General features: G+C 36.3%; 1 protein-coding gene across 2 annotated transcripts in view; it reads left to right on the top strand.

Moving 5' to 3' along the window:
• The window catches only part of LOC127622878 (MOB kinase activator 2-like), a 63567-nt gene extending 41115 nt beyond the window's left edge, over positions 1 to 22452 (top strand). The window contains exons 1-5 of one of the 2 annotated variants that reach the window (XM_052097005.1): positions 4298 to 4575; positions 13754 to 13914; positions 15162 to 15255; positions 17476 to 17600; positions 20650 to 22452. In XM_052097005.1, the coding sequence (XP_051952965.1) occupies positions 4469 to 4575; positions 13754 to 13914; positions 15162 to 15255; positions 17476 to 17600; positions 20650 to 20921 (759 nt within the window). In that variant the 5' untranslated portion in view covers positions 4298 to 4468 and the 3' untranslated portion in view covers positions 20922 to 22452. Of the gene's footprint in view, positions 1 to 4297; positions 4576 to 13753; positions 13915 to 15161; positions 15256 to 17475; positions 17601 to 20649 lie in introns of those variants that run through there. The other variant, XM_052097006.1, reaches the window with a different exon arrangement.
• The last annotated feature ends 555 nt before the right edge of the window (positions 22453 to 23007 follow it).

Here is a 23007-nt window from a genome sequence, read left to right as displayed (position 1 = left end):
AACCTTGACCAGTTTCCCAGACCTTGCCACCAGGGTTTCCGTTGTCCGGTAATTACCGGACATTGGCCGGTAAAAAAAATTAAATGTCCGACAAAATTAAATCTCTCGGTCAAATTGTCCGATTAAAATTGCCTAATAATCCCGTCCCCCTAACACAATCTGAATTTGAGAATAAGCCTAAAATGTATAAAGCAAAAATACACCGATCTCTTGCTATGTTATAAAGGAACAGGCTCTATCGTTTGAAAGTTATGAAACAACATCGCATGCTGCATTTCAAATAAAGCGCACGCCTAAAACGGCTGCAATATAGACCTAAACAACGAACGATTGAGTGAGACGTTTCAAATATGGCCAGGCCCAGGCAGACTAGCTTTAAAAGCTTTTTTCAGAGGCCAGACGATGGTGAATCAGGAACATCTCATTATAGATAGATCAGTGCTTCTAATCCGCGCATTCGTGCAGTATTTTTCTCTATCAAAACTGAATAGCCTATGTTCATCAGTGCATGGTTACAGTCTATATCAAGCAGGGACACGTTTGTGTGCATTTTATTTTGTGATTTCACCGGAATTAATAGAGAGTCTCCGCAACGGCGATAGATTGAAACGCGCGTCCTAGTGAAGATTGCGCAACTCGCGCAGCGCGTCATCCATGCAACTGATAGCAGCGGACACGAGCGCTCAGCTTGATTTCAAAAACAACAGATTTTAGCGCTAGATCTCTTATTTAATAACGGACTAAATGAATGATCTGCTAGTTAACTGGAGATGTTTTATTTATTTGTATTAGGTATACATCCGTGCCTCAATGTTTCAAAAAGTGAATGTGTGTGAAACCACAGTAAAAAACAATTACCGTTGATTGACGCCAATCGGACGTTCATGTTTTTTTTTCGTCTATTTGAAAGTTAAGCTAATAATAATATGTTGCATTCTATACGGCCTGATTATGTCATTTTTTAAGTTACATAGACTGCCTCCAGTTTTCCTCAACTTGACTAATTAAGAGGCAATATATTTGACCGGCATATCATCAAAATGTCCGTAAAACGAAAGTGACCGGCACCATTTTTTTCTAGCGGAAACTCTGCTTGCCACTGAAAAACACCCCCACAGCATGATGCTGCCACCACCATGCTTCACCGTTGGGATGGTATTGCGCAGGTGATGAGCGGTACCTGGTTTCCTCCAGACGTGACACTTGGAATTGAGGCCAAACAGTTCAATCTTTCTTTCATCAGACAAGAGAATCTTGTTTCTCACAGTCTGAAAGTCCTTTTGGTGCTTTTTTGCTCATTTCAAGTGGGCTTTCATGCGTCTTGCATAATAGCCCAGATCGGTGGAGTGTTGCAGTCATGGTTGTCCATCTGCAAGTTTCTCCCATCTCTACACATGATCTCTGGAGCTCAACCAGAGTGACCATCGTGTTCTTGGTCACCTCTTTTACCAAGGCCCTTCTTCCCCGATTGCTCAGTTTGGCCAGGCGGCCAGCTCTAGGAAAAGTCCTGTCTGTTCCAAACTTCTTTCATTTAAGAATTATGGAGGCCACTCTGCTCTTGGGAACCTTAAATGCAGACCACAAGATATGCGGTTTTTCTGATATGCATTTTCAGCTGTGAAACTGGTGTGTGCCTTTCCACATCATGTCCAATCAATAGAATTTGTCACAGGTGGTCTCCAGTCAAAGTCAAAGTTGAGCCAGAGAAATGGGATGCACCTGAGGTAAATTTCAAGTGTCATAGCCAAGGGTCTGAATACTTATGTCAATGTGATATTTATTTATTTTTATTTTTTTTAATACATTTGAAAGTTATCAAAAATCAGTTGTTTTACATTGTCATTATGGGGTATGGAGCGTAGCTTGATGTGTAAAAATAAATGCAAATAATGTAAAGCATTTTAGCATAAGGCTGCAACATAACAATGTGAACTAGGGTTCTGAATTGTGTGTGTGTGTGTGTGTGTATGTACTGTGTACCTCAATTGTTCTGTTATTTTATGGCTTTCTGACTCACAAGTGTTAGAATTAAAAGTATTTTTTTAACTAAATATATCTATTCAAGATATTTTTGGTCCTTGGGCAGAAAAAGGCAGGTGACTATATTACTGTAAATTCCTAAAGCATTAATGTTACTAAGAAAACGTTCAACACGCTTGCCATATAGACCTTTGCGTCACTGCTTTCGCAAGCAAGCTTTTCAAAGTCTTTCACCTGCAGAGGCAATGAAAGAAACTCCTGTCCTGCCTCCCTACCCCTTATTTTTTTTGCCATGTTGGACAAACGCAGCCTGTGAAGGCTCTTAATGTAATGGGCCCATCTGCTCCCACCTCTCCTGTCTGCTTACACAGTCTCTCATTATTTTCACCACTCCCACGTACAACCTGACGTCTGTGCCTCAATTTAGAAAACTCATTTTCCAGTCCCTCCTGCCTTTTTTTTCTGCATTTATATCAAGCTGACATTTTTATGCTTATACAAAATGATTGAGGGCTGGCAATAGGGTTTGGTAGATGGTAGATTAAAAGAATAGTTCATCCAAAAGCAATAGTGTCATCGTTTACTCACCATTACATCATTGTTGTTTACACCATTACATGTCATTGTACCAAACCTGTATGACCTAAACTTTAACCAACCCTTTAAAGAGGTAGTATGTAAACTTTCAGCTTTTTGGCCTTCATTAATAAGTTCTGTGAGTACCTAAAATTAGTTGGAAGTATATGTATCCTGTGGTGATTTAGATTTGTATATATATAAATGAATAACAGAAATGCTAAAGATGGCCAATGCAGCCAGAGAGTCTGAGTCTATAACATGTGTTTGTCTGTCTTGGCATGCTGCGAGGATGACTAAAATACTAGTCCTGGAGCCTGATTGACTTTTCCAGTGTCAAGTCTGTTCATGTCTGCAAACTGTGCAGGAAAATTCCAGTCTGGTGTTCCACTGTAAATTACATTGTCATAACATGAATGGCTGCATATTATCAGCATCCATTGCATTACTACTTTGTCAAAACATGCAGTGAAGCAATCTTAAAAACTCTGTTAAGGAAATGATTAATAGACTTTAGGCAAACTTGTTACGATGTGTTTTTCTTTTTTTCATAGAATTATTGATTGAAAAATTAAGGCATTTCCAAGGAGGAAAGTTGTTAATCAGACACTTAATTTTAGAACATAATATTAACAAAACAATGAAAGCAAAATAATAATGATGCTGATGCCTGCATTGTATTATTCACAAGATTTTGAGGCACAGACCAAATATTGATTTATTTTACACATCATTTAGACATGGTTGTTGGGTAAGACCGTGTTGACACTTAAGTATCGAATGTAAATGCACTTTTTCAATGCATACCTCCATTCTAAATACTGTATGTAAATATGTGAAAGTATAACACATATTAACTATATGTGGGATTTATAGAAATTAATGGCTTGTTAAAACAATTTTTAAAAAACACTAGTTACACTGTAGTGTAATTTCCTCCATATCTCAAATTCTGTATTGTTTAATAAAGTTCTGTAGTGGAAATGATATGGTTGAAATTATTATAATTTTTTAATATCTGTGGAAAACTCTGGAAAATGCAGAATATTTTTATCTGTCTTAAGCTTCATAATTTACATTTGATTTATCCTAAATACACATTTTTATATTTTCTAAATTTTATCTAAAATATAGACATAATTTTCAAACTATATATATATATATATATATATCTCATTCCTTGTTTAGATTATTTTAGCTTTTAAAAATTAGTTTTTGTTTTTATAATGGATTTTCATAAAGTCTGAGATTTGGCTAAAACCGTTAAACACAAAAAGGAACCAAAATAAAGGCCCATTAAAAAAGCGTCTAAGTATAAGTTAAAGTGACATAGTAAACAGAAACAAAGTTATTTTTAGAATCTGTTAGATTTAATAAAAATCAACCCCTGACGTAAAAGTTATACATGAATATAACAAATATTTTACTGTCGTTTCACCATATAGCCTGCACATTTTTACTGAGAATTATGATGCTTTGTATTGCATTACTCCACATAACTAATTTGTTATAGGCTATAGGCTACTTTATTTGTTAGTCAGTTTGGAAAAAATCGTCCAAATAAATACAATATAATTATTTGGAATTTTATGTTGTTCTTCTGTGTACATTGAGGAGTCCTGCTTTACTGTACACAAATCAAGTACAAATGTTAGGCCAGCGTCACGTTGATTTTTTTTTTTTTTTTTTTCTTCTTCTTCTTCTTCTTTCCTCTTTACATTCCAAATAATATTGCACCTTTGCCCCTCCCGTTTTTTCTCGGATTGGCTAGAAGTTGAGCTGAAGGAGAAACGCAGTAGAAAGTCTGTTTAGCATGCAATGCTCGCGAAAAGTCTGGACTCACTTTATCAGAATCTATAATCACTTTAAGAAGCAGGTCCGCCAACACCGTTAAAACTGGGAGTTTGACAACATGGTCGGAGATCACACCATAACCGGAGATAGCGCGCTCTCGTCGAGGTCTCCTAAAAACGGATTAAGCTGTAAAATGGTACTTCAGGCGGTTGGCAAAGTTTTGAGGTAACTGTCACTACAGATTTAACGATTTTTCACTGAACTTTTCCAAAGTGCGCTTGGATGTGAGTGCGTGATGTGTGCGCCAGCAGCGCGTGTATATTTGCCAGTGGAATGTGCGCGCGTCAGTTGACGGAATGGAACTTTCCACTAACATTTACTGTAATGGCAACCAGTGCGTTTCAAAGGACGTGTAATTTTCTTATCTGCCAGGTGTCTTCAAAGCTGTGAGACATACGTATTGTTTACTGTATATCGGATAATATGGTCTCCTTATGCCATACATACCCTTACAAAGGAGTTATTATTAAAGGCGCAGTTATTCCTGTCTCTGAACTCAAAAGCTGTCTAGCTGCCTAACAAGACTGCATATATATGATACTTCTATTTTGCATGTTTCTAATTTAATAGTTTTGTTGTTTATTATTACTATTATTACTACTACTATTATTATTATTATTATTATTATTATTATTATATTATCAGCATAACAATTTGGGTGAAAATGTAAACTGCAAAATAAAGAGCAACTCTGAAATTCATGCTAAATTTTCAAAGGGCTGGAAAATCACTTGTTTAGTAATATTTGGGACACGGTTTAGTGAATAAGTAATTGAGTGCTCTCTAGCTCAACTGATGGACTGGCCATAGCCTCAGGTGTGCTGGTAATTGGCCTACTGAAATGGGAGAGCTCTTAATGTCTGGTCAGTTAAACATTTAACAAATGCAAACTCTGAGCAGTAAACTTATAAGAGTGTGTTTGTTGGGCGATTTACCATGGTGGTCTTAACTACCATAATTGTTTTTTGTTTCTATATACATTCTATATACATTTTAAATTGTTTGTCTTACTAATGAGCATGATATCCTTAAAGCTATGTAAATTGGAATATTATATAATGATAAAAAGCAACCATGAAATAAAATAACATTTGCAACAGTCCTTTTAAGCCACTTGATACTTCATCTGATTAGCATATACTTTATAAATAGTATTCATTCCTCTCCAGCTCTTGAAGTTGGTCCATTTATTATAGTCTAGCAAGTGTAATGTTTGGAGCTGTTTGTGATTTGTACACTTTGGTATAAGAATCTAGTTTCCTTTCTTGCAATAAGTTGCAACCAGTTATAAATATCAGTATTATTATTTACAGAATTTTCAGTCTTGGATATACATCAATGTTATGATGCAGCCTGACCATAAATGCAGATGTTAAATTGTCAAAAATAACCTTTTGAGCATCCTGAGCAGCTTGGCTCAACCAGTGGCATGAATTTAGACCGGAAATACTGTTTGGGCAACCAATAGCAGGCCGAGTAGTGTTCGAGAAATCTGTTTGAAAAGTTTCTTTTTGCAATTATTTTTTGGATGACGCTGTGGTGCAGAAAGTGCACACCTCATGTTTAAACAACTGTCTCACAACAGTAAGATGTTTAATTTACAGCTCTGCAGGTGAAATAATGTGCTATTGTTTTTTCTTTATAAGCAGTATACTTATAGCATAAGTTATAAATTGTCATTCATCTAATTTTAGTCTCAAAAAACACTTGTGGCTTCGCTGGATGTGCGTTCCCACAGTCTGTGGCATTTCAGAGAAAGAAGTAATTTAATGTTTCTATAATAGTCCTTTAAATGGCAGTTTTAAGGCCCTGGAGCATTGCTGGCTTGTGAAGTCAGCCAGTCTGGAGTCAGCCTCACAAATGGTGTTCCTTTATCTTGGTATAAAGGCAATTGCTGAACTTGATCTTGCAGATTTGTTCATCTGTTTTAGCTGGGATTAACTTCTCAAGAAAAACGTGGAAACTGCCTAATTTGAAGAAGTTGACTGACTGACTTTGCCTTTTAATTCATCCTGTAGAGTACAAGGATTAACCCAAATGTATATTTTTGGTAAACCCTACTAATAGCAGTTCTCAGACTAGTTCTTAAACCATTTTGCTTACTGTATGCCCATTAGTTTGTTTTAATTTAAGTATTTTTTTCTACCCCTTTTATTCGTGATATTACTCTGACGCGTTTGGCATTTTTCCGTCTTGTCTTTGTTTTGGAATTTAAAGGTCAGTTCATGCGTAGGATGCCCATTTTTCCAAATAGTTTAAATGGTTAACATTCTGACTGAGATGGTGGTTTAGATTATTGCAGCTTTGTTCAAACTTCACACACATTAGGCTACAAGTTTCTTTTAATAAGTACAAAAGATAATTCTTCTTAGAGGATCAACATATTGCATTTCATTATGCCCTGGGCATTCTGTACATTAAATTATTTTAAGGGTTTTTGAGGTTACATAATGCATCAATGAAGTATGGAATGTATTTTATCTCCATCTTGCCCTTTGAAAGTAAGAAAATGCATCAGCAAAATCTATGGAATTTTCAATATCAATGGGTTTTTATTCTGAAAATGAGATCTCAAACTTTTTTTAAATTTTTTATTTTTATCATCACCTTCCTAAAATAATGTCCAAAGTAATTTTTTCAGAAAACACAAAAAACAACCACATATCACGAGGAGATGGAGGCCAAAAAAAAAATCCTTTTTGTCAAAAAATGACTTGGGGCATTATTTTAGGAAGGTGACAATATAGAAAAAGGAAGAGTTCACCCAAAGTCATCATTTACTAAACTTCATATTGTTCCAAACCTGTTTGACTTTCTATCTTTGATTAAACAAAACAGGAGATGTTGGGCTGAATGTTAGCTTCAGTCACCATTCACTTACACTGTATGAAAAAAAAAAAAAAGATGCAAGTTAATGTTTATTTTATGGAATGCTACAACATATTTTCACCACAAATATTTTACAATACAGTTTGCACTGCCACTCTTACATGGCTTTTCTTAACATCTAACAATGTCTTGTTTCCACAAAGACATTACAATTATTCCAATGCTTTGACTTTGTCAAACAATTTAGGAACAAGCTACAGTCTACATATTGGGAGTCTGTAGTTCATTGTACGATTGTGAAAGGAAGTACAGCTATTAGGCAGAAATGTCTATTGCATCATTTCATTTTCCTGAAAACCACTGGAATGACTTAAAGACTATTCTGAGGAAAAGAAAACATCTGCTGTGCCAGTACACTTGGAGTCTGACATCCACCCCCTTTACACCATACTTGGAGTAAATGCAGCCAGGGCAGTTATCAGACCTCTTCATTTTTAGACCCTTCTGGTATGTGCTACTTGTATTGTATCATGACTTAAAATTAAATGGTCTCTAGTTTGCTTACTGGTAGAGTAGGATTCCGAATTGTTTATTCGGAAAGGCACAAATAAGGACTGCAAGACAAATAACGTATTCATCCGAATAATAGAAACAATATTCGTTTGACTGATTATCCAAGAAGCACAATGATAATGCAACATTTTAAATAAACCTATCTAAAAAACAAAAGAAATTGAGTCTGTGAAGTCGATATTAGTAGCCTACTAAAGCATAAAACTTGGGTATGAAAATGCACATGGTGTGATTTCAGATCGGATGGGCGTAGTCTCAACTCCTTTTGTGGTCTCTTTTAATTGTATGCATCTGGAGCTTGTCAAGTGTAACATTAACTAAGACACTACATCATTTAGGCTACATTTTCCACTCCTTAAAATGACTATATTAATGTGTCACATGATTCACACTTAATGATTTCCATGTATTCATTTATAAACCAACCTGAGCGCAATGTTAAATTCACTGCGGAGCTCGTCAATTCACCATACATTTTTAAATGCTCCATAAAGTGTATATCTATTCAGAATAGTCCTGCTCATGTGATGCAAAGAAACTGAAACATGCGCCTCTTATTTTTCCCCTTTAAACTAAATTTGAAAATGTTAATGTAACATTATTATTATTATTATTATTATTATTATTATTAGACTATTATTATTTTCCCACTATTTTTCTTTATGTAATTTTAACTAATTAATTATGTCCTCCACATTGTTAAAATATGTATGCACAAATCTGCCTTGAGTGTAAAATTCCTGATATATTTATGGGACTTTCACCTATTTGTAGATATAACAAGTACTGTATATGTTGGAACGAGGAAGCGTGACTCGGCATATTCTTTTCTCAATGAGCCGTTTATTTTCAATGAACAGCATGGCTTTTCAGCACTCCTATTTAAATGTGCTCGCGCACACACACACTCAGGTGTTTGAAGCGTACATCTCTCTCTCTCCTCCGGTAGTCTGGACATCCATTTTATCCTCCTCCAGCTCTCACTGAAACACAGAACAGCTGTTAGAGATAATTTTCCACAGGTGTCAATCCTTACTTTTCTCCTTCTCCCGGCTTCTCTCTCCACAGACGTCACTCACCACAGCCATATCACAAAGTACCCCCATCACCCGACTCAGGCCGGGGATCCATCTGGCCTGTGACCTACTACCTCACCATTTCTAGTGTGGAAATCCGCCACAGCCATCTGCGCCCCCGGCCTGTGGACCACCACAAACTTATAAGTGGTGGTGGTGGTGGTGTAGTGGTCTAAGCACATAACTGGTAATCTGGTGATCAGAAGGATGCTGGTTCGAGCCCCACAGCCACCACCATTGTGTCCTTGAGCAAGGCACTTAACTCCAGGTTGCTCCAGGGGGATTGTCCCTGTAATAAGTGCACTGTAAGTCGCTTTGGATAAAAGCGTCTGCCAAATGCATAAAGGTAAATGTAAATAAGGCTGATAACAGGTGATCTGTGCTTTGGTCATGCCTTCAAGCGATAGATCCATTGAGGTAGGGCATGGTACGAACAGAGGGTGAAGGCCCTCCCAAGCAGGTAGTACTGGAGGGTGAAGATATTTAATGGCCATGCACTCCTTCTCAGTCGTGCTGTACTTCATCTCTTGCACGAGAGCTTCCGACTGATGTACAGCACGAGGCACTTCTCCCCCTCCACTACCTGGGATAATACAGCTCCCAACCCTCTGTCTGACCTGTCCATCTGCAACAAAAAATAGAGATAGAAGTCAGGGGAATGCAAGAACGGCCCGCCGCAAAGTGCAGCTTTCACCTGCATAAATGCCTGCTGACACGGTTCCATTCACTGGACCGGATCTGGTGCCTCCTATTTAGTGAATCGGTCAGCTGGCTTGAGAGGGTCGAATAATTAAGCACAAACCTATGATAATAGCCAGCCAGCTCCAGGAACTGTAGCACCTCCTTTTTGGTCTTAGGTCTCAGGCAGGCTGCAATCGCTTTTATCAATTTGGTTTTATCAATTTGGGGCCGCACCTTCCCATGACCCAAGTGAAAGCCCAGATACCGTAATTCCACCCGCCTAATTGCACACTATTTTGGGTTTGCCGTGAGTCCCGCTGGTCTCAACAACCACAGGACAGCCCTCAGATGTTGCAGGTGCCGCTGCCATCATTACTGTAAATAATTATATCATCCAGATAGGCAGCGCCTTATGCAGCTCTGCTCTCGTGTCAAGAACGTATTGAATTTCAATTTTGCCGTTTTAAAGGTCCCTCCTCCCAATTTTCCCATAGGACGTCGAGCATTCCGCACGGTCGAAGCACATACAATAATTCAATTGGGCAGAACCCCGTGGAGGCATGTGGGACCTCTCATACTGCAAAGAATACATTTTCTAACGGAAAGAAGATTGGGCATGGTGTTGGTAACTTTGTTACCATGAAAATATAGTCAACAAACCCTAAAACTGTAAAATGACTAAAAGTGGTGATTCAAGCAGCTTTACAGCTCAAATAATACACAAGTTTTTAAAAATGATGTGCAAGTGTTTTTATAAAATTATAAGCTTCACATTTCTGTGATTTACATTCTCCAAAATGTAGCCACCTTTACCTCCATTGTCCCCATGTAAATGCCTCACTGTAACCCTCGATTTTCGCTTTTTTTTTTTTAAGAAAAGGAGAAATGAGTCGAAATAAATTTTTGTGGTAATTAACATGGAGGCTGCGGAACTTATGAACTGGAACGTAAAAATACAGTTTTTGATCAGAACGAACCGAAACGAAAAACATTCAGTTTTTAGTCCCTGCCATTTAAAAACTCCAGTTGGCTTTCCCTTAAAGACGGTGGGCACTTCCTGGCTTTACTGCCATGGCTTTGGTTTTGTGTAGAGATGCTGTGCAATGGAGGAAGCCACAAATTGGGATGATAAGCAGTCATTATATAAATTATACCCAACTTTTTCTTTCACTCATGACTGATTTCAGAACCCATGATATATCATTAGCACGCATTAATCAGACAAGAGACATATTGATCACCTTGATGCTGTAGCCAGACTGAACTGTGCTCTTGCTGACATGGCCATCTTATATTGATTCAAGTTTTAAAGTGAGCCATGAAGTGCAACAAGTTTGTGCTACAATAAAAATCATCTGCATTGTGAAAACAAAATGCACTGTGGTCCTGTGATCTGGTCACTCTGGTTAAATTAGAAATATCCTATACATTATTCCACTGGACAACACCTGGAAAATTGTTCTCTTCCCAAACGTTTCCCTATTTTTCATTTATAATCCCTATTAGCATCCTTTACTGGGGTTTCTAAAGTAGAGCACCACAATAGACATTACAATAAAAAAAAAAGAAATAAAAAAAAAAAAGACTTTCCATCATTTTGAATCATCCATCAATATAATAATAAAAGAAAATGAATAATTAGAAAAATATAAATATGGATTTTCTGATTAATCGCACTCGAATGATATCGATTCCTAAGATCTCAAGACAGTTCATTTACTTCTTACTTTAGTTGACTTAATTTTTGCTTGTGTTGATTATCTTTTTTTAAACAAATTTCAGTTGAACTGCATAGTTTGGGTCCTTTTTTTTATTTATTTTTATTTATTTTTTTTATTAATATTTTCGTAATCTACCAAGTTAGAAGGTTCCCCGTATGTTTTCAAGATTTGCTGAGAGAGATTTCAGAGTTAGAAAATTGACATTATAACTGTAATATACCCATTTGAATCAAATCATATCGAAATCCGAATCAAATTGAGAGCTTGTAAATTGGAATATAATCAAATCGGGTCCTATCCAACAATTGTCTAAATTCAGTAAATGTCTAAAAAAAATTACGATAAATGCAACCTGGACGTGCACAGAAACAAGACTACCTCTGCTGTCTTTACTGACCCACACAAATGCAAGGAAAGAGAACTTGGCAAGAGTCGAGGGCTAGCATCTCTTAGCATCTAGCATCTCTCAGTGCTAGGTTTTTTGGAAGGATTGTTGACAGTGGTAGTGATAAGACCCCGTGGATGGGATTTGTGTATGTTTAAGCAGTGCTGGCCTCTGGCAGAGGGTTCAGAACAGGCCTCCTTGGCATTTGAGCAACAAGGATGGACTCTGTGTGGAAAGAAAAAACTGGCCCCGGGCCCCACAGTCAAACAACATTGGAGCAGCTGTCTAAAGACCAGGGGCAGTCTGTCTTTTCAGAGGCACACAGTCATGGCTTTATGTGGCTGTGCTGTTATTGGATGGCTGTGCAGTAAAAAAAAAAAAAAAGGGAAAAAAATTAATATATGAAATCTTTTTCTTAACCAATGGAAAAATTATTCAGCATCGAGGATCTTGATCTTGTTTTTTTAGGAAAAAATATCTTAATAGCCTTAAACGCAAACCTTAAAGCAAAACTGCTTAAGATATTTAAGGCCAAAGTATACTTGGGTTTTGACATTGTGTGTTTTAAAGGTGGTGTGAGGAAATTGGTGGCTCTTAAGGTTCTGCTTTTCCATTTAAAACAGCTCTTGTACTTTCTAGTTATGAGCAATCGGACAGTTACATGTATTACCGACCCCCTTTTCCCGTCTGGAACAGGGGCTTCAGTGGAGTGTTTGATGTTTGATATGGGTGTGGTGCAAGGACTGGGAAAGGGATGGTGGGTCTGCTGGTAATATAACCCATCTGTGCTAAAAATAAACCTGGAAGGAAAAGCCTGGTTGTCTTTCACTAATTACAGGGCAAGGTTAAGTGTGCAAACCTGCAGTGGAGAAATGTATCCGTACACACTGTTGTGTGGTTTGCTGTAAGTCCTCTACATGAGATAGCTGTGTGTGGTTACATAACCCAGGAACTTTGATTTGCCCCACCTCCCACTGAATAATGCACCACCCCTCATACATTATTATTGGCTATCCTCTAAAGCAGAACGATATATGTAATATACAATATATATTTGAGATGATTAGTTTGGAAATATAAAATTTTGCAACATGCATCATGTTTATGTGTAGATATAGTTATGAATTTCAAGTTTTATTTGTCACATACATACACACACACACACACAAAGAGAGAGAGAGAGACATGCATGCATGCATGCATGCATACATGCATACATACATACATTCTATAATAATGTCCACTCATCCCTTGTTTTTTTTTTTTTTTTGAAAGCAGAAATTGCAGTTACAGTGAGGTACATTTAAAGGATGTGAATGGGGACAGATCATAAAAAAAAGAGAGAGAGAGAGTCTTTATCGTATATACTGTATATAGATAAGGAGTAGAAATGGAAGTAAAACCACAAAAAAGCCATTCAAAAAAGAATAAAATACACAATAAAATAGGGGAAAGACTATATGTACGAAGTATGCATGAAGTAGTGCAATGTGACAGATGATGGATGTCGATGAAATTAAGCCTATGTGTATTTAAAGTTTTATGATTTGTCCCCATTCACATCCTTTAAATGTACCTCACTGTAACTGCAATTTCTGTTTTTGTTTTTTTAAATAAACAAGGGATGAGTGGACATTATTATTGTGTGTGTGTGTGCGTGCGTGCGTGCGTGCGTGCGTGCGTGCGTCGTACGTATGTACGTATGTATGTATGTAGTACTCAACATTATGCCACACGTGCTGTCAACTGAGCTAAACTTCTGTTGAACTTGGAATATTCCTTTTAAATGATTCTTCTTTGCATTTAGCAGAAGACAATGTGGAAACTGGATTATAATAAAAAAATAAATAATTATAACTACACATTTACTATTTACATCTGCCAAATGCATAAATGTAAATCTTGTTTCATTATCTATGTATTGAATATCGTCCTAAGAAATATATTTTTTTAGCTATATTGCCCAGAGCATTTGCTCTAATCGCTAGGGCTACATGTCTTTCGAAGACAGCTTTTACAACACTGTTCGCAACTACCAGTATCACTAACCTCTGATACTCCTGTTGCACCCAATACAGGAAGGGCAAGGGGAAGCCCAATGGAAAGAAGCCACCCATAGAGGAGAAAAAGCATTACCTGGATGCGGACTACACCAAAGTAAGAGTTGTCGATTTTGACCTCAAGGAGCTGGTGGTGTTGCCGAGGGAGATCGACCTGAACGAATGGCTCGCTTGCAACAGTAAGTGTCTCACATGACTTTGCATGGTTTTCTGGAAAGACCAATTGTTTTTTTTTTGTTTTGTTTTTTTTTTAACTGTTCTTTGGTACAAGATTATATCTAGGCTTCTATCTTTCACATGCCCATAATGGCCATTTAATCATATTTAGAAAAAATATATATTGTGATCCAAGATCAGCACTTTTAATATATGACATTTAAATAGAGGTTTTTTGGCCAAATGATCTTTGTAGAATTACTGAAAAAATGGAAACTAAATTTAGTCCACAATTTACATGGCAAATGTTTCTCATTGTGGTTGCTGGTTGTTTTTAGCCTGGGAAAAATGGGCCATTTGTCTGATCTTGTCTTGTTGTGTCTAGTTATAGGCAGTGTTTAAGCAGCGTCGCTTTGCAGAGAGATAATGCTTCACATTGCCTCGAAGTTACATAACTTTATGATAAAATGAGCTCAGAATAACATTCCAAAGCCAACAAATCACACCATTGTTTGCATTTCCCTCGATTTTATCTTGAAAGAAAGCACATGTGAAAGGCCATAAAATATGGGTTCATTTTGGAACCTTTAATACACTTGCAAGTTCTACAAACACTTATGAAACCAAATCACTGCCTTTTTTGGTTAATTAAAGCCATTACTCTGGATTCATTTCAGTTTACAGCTTGATCTTTACAGCTTTTTCCATCTGTAAGCTCACGGTTATCTCATATGGTACTTGTCGGGGTGAAATGATTCCTACATTTTGTGCCCTATACATCTATCATAAAAATGAAAGCTGAACTTGAGTTTATATGACATGTATATGTATTATAGGTTGCTTGGGTATTTTCTTTCTCTTTTTCTTAATTTTTTTACTTACTGTTCTTGACAGATATCTCTATATGATACCTTCTGCATGATACATTATCACATTAACAGTTCTGTGAGGAATGGGATTTTTGCCTCCGCTTTTGAAATAAAGTGGGTCTGAAAGTCCATATTGAAAATGTGGGATTCAAAATGTTAATTTAAACTTGGAAATAAAGTGTTAGGATTTTGAATAATGTATAATAAAGACACTTGGACAAAGAAAAGAATAGTCCCTAAATATAATTTGAAAGCTGAACTAAATGTATGAAATTAGAAAAATACAATACAGACTTCTGGACCACACTGCATGTGTGTGTTTTGTTTTCTTTTTTTTCTTTTTTTATGCAATAAGTCTAACTAACTCCTATTCAAATTTTAAATGTTTTTTATCTTTCTAGCCACGACTTTCTTCAATCTCATCAACCTGCAGTACAGCACAATCTCAGAGTTCTGCACAGGTGATACCTGTCCGGCCATGACTGCTAGCAATACGTAAGTAGCGCAGATGTGTGTTCTATTATTCATCCTGACTCTGTTATCCATTATTAAGCCTGCAGACTCGCTGAGAGGTGCAGAACAGGCAACTCGACACTTGACAGGTGACCCCTAGGGGGTCATGATCTGGCGCTATGGTCAAGACCTGCAGTCGTGGTTGACCTCAGGGAGATGAGGCGAGAGGTGTCATGTTTTTCCTCTGTCTGATAAAGAGGGAAAAGTCAGTGGAGCCCTGAGAATCAAGCTTTGTGTCTGATACTCTCAGATAGTTTGGTTAATGAGCAACCACCAGAAACTGTCAGACAGGTGTTGTGTACTCTGTGTGACACACAGCAGATGATTTGTCAGATAGGTCAACATCTGTTTAGCAAGCAATGGCTCCTGGTTCTACAGATATTGAGCTCAAATGAAACGGTGATGTTACTGATGTTTAATCTGATCTATCAGAAGTCTGCGTATTTAAATTAGATTTACATTCAGCCCTCTACATTGCGAGTATATCACTCGCATATTTATGCACCATGCGACCAAAAAACGTCTGTAATTAGCCAATGGCAAGTAAATATTAACATTTCACTCGCCAGTGATAGAGTTGTGTAGTGTCGAAGCACCGAGGCCCTTTTACTGGAAAATCTCAGGGATCCACACCACAGACGTCACGAGCAGCTCTCTTAAGAGCGCGTGAGGATGAACCACTTCTCAAGCGCTCCGATGTGCATGCCAACTCCAGCGAAAATATAAACAAGGTATAAACGTATTCATTTTGTGAACTCAAAGTGCTCCAGTTTCACTTAACGGCCATGTAATGGCAAATGTCCGTGGTCATTGTGGGTTTATTCATGCAGCGTTAATAACACACAGTGAGACAGAGGAGATGCCCTGCTCTATATCTGTGGACATGATAAAATGCAAGAAACAGAATCTCAAAGTCTTCCTTCACGAGAAATAAGGGCTTGCAAAGTGAAGTGAAGAATTTAAGACTAATCTAATCTAATAGCTATACAGGTTGGCTGGGTTACAAAAGAAGCAAAAGAAAACAAGACATTGAAAGTGCAATGGATCAAAAGTAAATCGGACAAATAAGAGAGATCTATTTTAGTTATTTAGACATATTTTTGATGCTTTTATATTTGACTGCCATTCATACATTTTTGAAGCCTGAAAAGGAAATCATATACCCTTATTTTATTATATGGCCCAAGCTAAATTTGTATAAATTACTTTGTTGTTTGCATGAAGCACAAATAGTGAATTTGTATGTTAATTAATCACAATATTCCTGAAACACGTAAAATAGACAATTAATCATCATAATCGCAATTATTTGTTTGACAATTAATTGCCAGCCAAATTTCACAATCGTGACCCCTAATTTTCATTATTAGGTTCATACATTGTGAATTTTGTGAAAAATGGTTACGAAATTTCAAACAGTGACAACAACTTGCGATATTATGACATCATATAAATTGATAGAATGTCAAAAAAAAGCTAAAATGTGATTAAAATAACAAAACGAAATATAAAAAAACAATGACAGTTATACTATATTGCATGAATATATATGAAGAGGCCCCCTCTCTGTTTGCTTAATTTATTTATTTTTGTTATATTATACTTGCATGTCGTCAAAAGTCTGGCGAGTAAAATCAAACTAAAATCATACCACGTTGGTGGAATGACCTTCCCAACTCCATCCGTGAAGCAGACTGCATCGCACTCTGTCTTCAAAAAAACGACTTAAAACGCATCTTATCCAAAAGCACTTAACTAGTCACTAACAAAAATAATAATTATAATTTGCACTTGTATATGTCTTGAATACTATTCTGATCCTAGTGAAACTTGTAATATGGCACTTTTGTACCACTGTCTCCTTAAGATGATTCACTTGTTTTCCTCTTGAAAGTGGCTTTGGATAAAAGCATCTGCCAAATAAATGTAAATGTAAAATGTACTAGCCAATGACGATTCTTTCTCCAACATGAGACTCCAACATCTGATTTTGCCTGTGCAAAACTCCATCAATGCAAGTCTGTGGTCTGATTTTACGTTGTTTTATCAGTTAGAATAGTAATATTAACCTCTCCTTGATAAGGCATACAATCTGAGTTTAGGTTAACACTTAGGGATTAAAACAAATTTATAATCCTTAGTAGGATCTACAATAATAGTGGTGCCTGCTACTTACAGAGGTGTTTGTCTTTCCTTTTTCAGGACATACTACTGGTATGATGAGAAAGGGAAGAAGACTAAATGCACAGCACCACAGTATGTTGACTTTGTCATGAGTTCAGTACAGAAGTTGGTGACGGATGAGGACATTTTTCCCACTAAGTATGGTAAGTGAGTCTTTGCTTCCATCTAGTGGATGAATATACAAATTGCATGACTAAATTTAGTGCCAAGAAATTTAAGGGTTTGGAGTTATTTAAAAAAAACAAAAAACAAGTTGGGACTGTATGAAAAATGCTATTAAAAACAAAAATTTGTGATTTTGTGAATTATTATCGTCCTTTGCTATATTGAAAGCTCTACAACTGCACATTATATGATGTTTTACCCTGTGAATTTAATGGATATTTTTTAATGTACAGTAATTTCAAATCCGAAGACAGTCGAGTGTTTATCACTGTGAAACATCACCTTTTTTTAAATTTATTAATACTTAATAAGCATTTGGGCCCTGAAGTTTGTTATGTTTAGTGTCATTTTCACCCAATCATGCATTATGTATGTCTTTAGCTGCAAAATTTTACCGGGTCTTCGTAGCCATCTAATGCACTTCATAATGCACCACACATTCACAACTGGAGATGGATAGGACTGCAGGCAGGCCAATCTAGCACCCACACTCACTGCTTATAAAGCCATTCATGTATAAACCGGGCTGTATATGGTTTGAAGTTGTTTTGCAATGATGTCCCTGGAAAAGACAGTACTGGATGGCAGTATATGTTGCTCAATTTTTTACATATCTGTCAGCATTCATGGTGTCCTCATAGATGTGCTAGTTACCATGCCATGTGCACTGACTCACCCCGGCCCACACAGACACTGGCTTTTACACCTGACGCTAATAACAGCTTGGATGGTCCTTTTCCTCTTAAGCTCGCATAACACAATGGCTTTGTTTTTCAAAAACATTTTTAAATGTGGACTCTTCAGACCACTGTTCTACTTTCCATCTAAAATGATACCGAGCCCAGAGAAGTCGGCAGCGCTTCTGGACAGTGTTGATGTAGGGCTTCTGCTTTGAATAGCAAAGTCTTAACTAGCATCTGTGGATGCAGCGGCAAGTGGTGTTGACTAACAAAGGTTCACTTATGTTATTCCAAACCCATGTTCATGATATCCATTACAGATGAAGGATCAGAGGGAGAAGAGAACATGCACATTCAGAAGTGGTTTTCATCTGGCCCTTTACGCACAGAGATTTGATCAGATTCCTTGAATCTTTTAACAATATTGTGCACTGTAGAGGGTGAAATGCCCAAAATCCTTCCAATTTGTCTTTGGGAAACATTGTTCTCAAAGTGCTGGATTATTTGCAGAAGCATCTTTTGGCAAATTGACGATCCTTGCTCTTGAAGGTCTAGGCTGTTTTTGGAGGCTTTTTATACAGTATAATGAAACGATTGCCTCACCTGTTTAACATCTGCTGTTTCGCATCACCTTGTTATTTAAACTCATCAAATTGTTATTAGTCTTAAATTGCACCTGTCTCAACTTTTGCAATCATCTGATTTTAAATGACTACATTTTAAAAAAACAAATAATAAATAAATAATGGATATGATGTTTTAAAAGGTAAAACATCATATTCTGTGTAATTGTGGTGCTTTCAATATGGCAAAGGGTGAATATAATTTGCAAATCACTCTTATTTGTTTTTATTAGCATTTTTCATACTGTCCCAACTTTTTGGGAATTGGTGTTGTAGCATAATATAGTTTACAATATATGGCTGTTACAATTTTGTAATTTTTTTTTTTAATTTTGTACAATTAGTTATGTGTTAACCTGTTTTTAGATGCTTTACATTGTGATGAAAGCATATTTGAAAGCAAAGTGAAGGTCATATTTTAGTAAATTACAAACAAACACCTCTCTCACACCTGGATGGTGGCAAACAGGTGCATTGGACACAGATTAATATGTAAGAAACACCCATAAAAAGTCCAGTACACTGCTGAAGCTTCCAAGATTGTAAGGGACCAAGTTCACATGGTGATGGAACACCTGGAAATATCATGGAATTTCAAAATTGTTATATCCAAACCTGATAAATCATAAAATTAATAAAATGTACAAATTATATATATATATATATATATATATATATATATATATATATATATATATATATATATATATATATATATATATATATATATATATATATATATATATACATAATAATAATGTGCTAAGATATACATTAAAACATTAATTAATTGAAAATAATAAAAATAAATCATTTAATAAAAAAATACATTTATAAAATCAGTCATGCAAATCTCTATAGTGAAAATATCTTTACAGTAAATATTCTAGTTATTATATGTAACCATTAGTGTTATATCTGCCCATAAAAAAATGTAATCCTTGAATTCCAAGGGTTCCTAACATACTAGTGGGAAGTATATCTCTATGATTTTATTAAAATAATAATAATGAAGAATAAAAAAAAAGATATGTACTGTGCATCCGGAAAGTATTCACAGCACTTCACTTTTTCCACATTTTGTTATGTTACAGCCTTATTCAAAATTTATTCAATTCATTATGTCCCTCAAAATTCTACAAACAATACCCCATAATGACAGTATCTTATAAAAAGTACATGTCAGAATTTTCAAAGCTGTGATATTTATTTATTGATCGATTTTTATTATTATTTTTTTTATTTTTATTTTTTTTTATGGTGGGCATGTAATGTAATGTAATGGTTATTGAGAGAGATACCACAAAAGCCTCTTGTATCATATTTGATACATGTAATTTCAACATGCTTTTTCAATAAAATAGTATACAAAATTTTAACCTAGCATAAGTTCCTTGTATTCAGCAGATACTCATTATATTAAATATCGGTAATTAATACAATCATTACTGTCACTTTATTAAAGTTGTCATTTATCACAACTAAGAGTAATATGTTGTTGAAGTCTGCTGCCATTTTAAATAGATCGATATAAATATAAAACAAATTTTCACAAATAACCACTAGATAGTGCCATAAACATGTGAAACTTGCATACCATATGTTGTTTTGAGTAAGACAAGCCGTCAAAAGTTATTATAACATATTTGATACATACGGCATTATAGGGTTAATATTTTGTACGTTTCACTTAACAGTTCGCCTTTATTGTCTCCTTTATGCAGGTAAAGATTTCCCCAACACCTTTGACTCACTGGTGAAGAAAATCTGCAGGTATCTCTTCCACGTGCTTGCCCACATCTACTGGTCCCACTACAAGGAGACAGTGGCCATGGACCTGCACGGACACCTAAACACACTGTACACACATTTCATCGTTTTTATTAGGGAATTCAATCTGATGGACCCCAAGGAGACATCCATAATGGACGACCTGACGGAGGCTCTCTGCACCCCCCTTCCCCCTCAGCCACAGAACCACGTGACGGAGAGATGAGGCCCAGGGTCGCTCTCTCTGCACCTGCCAAGCGGAGGTTCACCCTCTCCCTTCCAGGGAGTAGAGAAGGACTACACCAGTCACAATGGTGCTGGGACTCATAGACCTTCTAACCTTCCAGAACATTGCTCTCTTTAGGACCCAGTAAAGAGTGGTCAGCCAGGCCTGCAGTGGGCAGCACTTGCTGAATGACCTCAGAGGCTGCCCTATCTGTGAGGCTAACCCTTTAACCAAGAACAACTTCTCTCTCTAGCCTGGTTTCATTTGGTTTCCCTCCCTTTTGCTATTTTTCGTTTTGTGAAAATGGAGGCCGGTTAATGGTTTATTGTTTGCAACTTCCCTCATCTTTGCACCTGTAGGACAAAAAGTGAATGGCTCTCTACCCACTTATGAGTGTTTGATGTTAGAGTAAATTGGAGGTGCTAGATTTATCTTGAAATAACTGCACTTTTTCCCCCTCTCACTTTTTTCCCCTTTCCCCACTCACTTTTCCCCTCTCCTCTCACTTTTTCCCCTCTCACTTTTTCCCCTCTCACTTTTTCCCCTCACACCTTTTCCCTCTCCCTCTCACTTTTTCCCTCTCTTGGTTCATATAAGGGTGAGATGTTGGCCTGGTTCCTCACAGAGCCTCATGTATGGTATAAAGGTTTCTTTTTTCTTTTATATGGTAAAAGGCGTGTATGCGTGCGTGCTTGCGTGTGTGTGTGATCAAGGCTTTTGCACTGTGGAACTGAGAGGGCTCTCAATGCTACCTGGTCACTTTGCTCATGATACAGCAATCCCATATCAGACAAAACAGCTCCTCAATTGGCCCACGGCCATGTACTTATGTATGGGATACACTTTTGTTACATACTAGACTGCTAACCACTGTCAAGGAGACAGTCTTAGGTTATGAAGTGGCTCTGTTAGGGATTTAAATACAATGAGGTTGCCATTTTGGAGTCATGCTGGTTCCAGGGCCTGAGTTTGTGTGTTTGCTGTTGAGTGACAAAGACATTGCTGTTGTCTGCTAAAATTTAAAGCATTTTTTAAATTGAAACACTGCTATTCAGTCTCTGGAAGCAACATGCCCTGTAGAACAGTACAATTGTTTAGATGTTTTGAAGAGTAAAGTGGATTTGGTGCAGTAAAATGCAGGCAAGCAAGGGCTTGTCTGGCCTCATTTTGAAAGACAATTTCTGAATGGAGAAGAATGTAAACTTAGTCTCTATGTATTGATTGCAAAGATTATTATCTCGAAGTGATTGAGAGAGCGACAAAGGCAGAGTGCAAGAAAGAGTGAAAGATATTTTAGTGCTCCCTTCATCACTGTTAAAAGAGTGTTCTGTTAGGCTGACCTCTTTGTGAGAAAATTGGACCTTTTTATTTAATTTATTTCTTTTTTGTTTTTCATTTTGGTTTTAGTTGACATTTTTCAGGGCTCTTCGGTTCTGGCTTTTGTTTTATGTATTTTAATAATACTTAAGTTAAAAGCAATTTAAGATTTTAAGCTCTGCAAATTATAACCTAATAAAATATTTAAAAGTCACACAGATTCTTCTTGATTGTCTTTTTTATTAATTTTTATATATATATATATATATATATATATATATATATATATATATATATATATATATATATATATATATATATATAAATTAAAAGCTAAACAGAGTTGGAAAAGTTACTCAAAGTATTCATCTATGAATTACTTGTGTAAAATTGTAATTTGATTACTGTACTGATTACTTCAATGCAAAAGGAGTCATATTACCAATTACTTTACCTTTAAGTTACTTTTTAAAACACAAAGTTTGTTTTTCTGATTAAAGAATTCAAAATAATGTCTGTTTCATGCACAGCACCACACATTACTCCCTTGCAATGACTCATTAGGAGTTGCATGCCCTTTAGCTATCACAGAAATGCAAACAGACGTGCATATGAACTTATTTAATTTTTTTAATGTATTCTACATAAATATTATTTTAGAAATATGTGTAACCCAATTAATGATCTTAAAAGTAATCAACTTGATTGAAGTTGTAACTGTAATCTGATTACAAGAATTAAAGACCTGTTTACACACTGGTATTAAGAT

The sequence above is a fragment of the Xyrauchen texanus genome, chromosome 29, assembly GCF_025860055.1.
Source record: "Xyrauchen texanus isolate HMW12.3.18 chromosome 29, RBS_HiC_50CHRs, whole genome shotgun sequence".
NCBI classification, from domain to species: Eukaryota; Metazoa; Chordata; class Actinopteri; order Cypriniformes; family Catostomidae; genus Xyrauchen; species Xyrauchen texanus.
The sequence above is the reverse complement of the archived record's forward strand: the minus strand, read 5'-3'. Positions and strand labels throughout refer to the sequence as shown.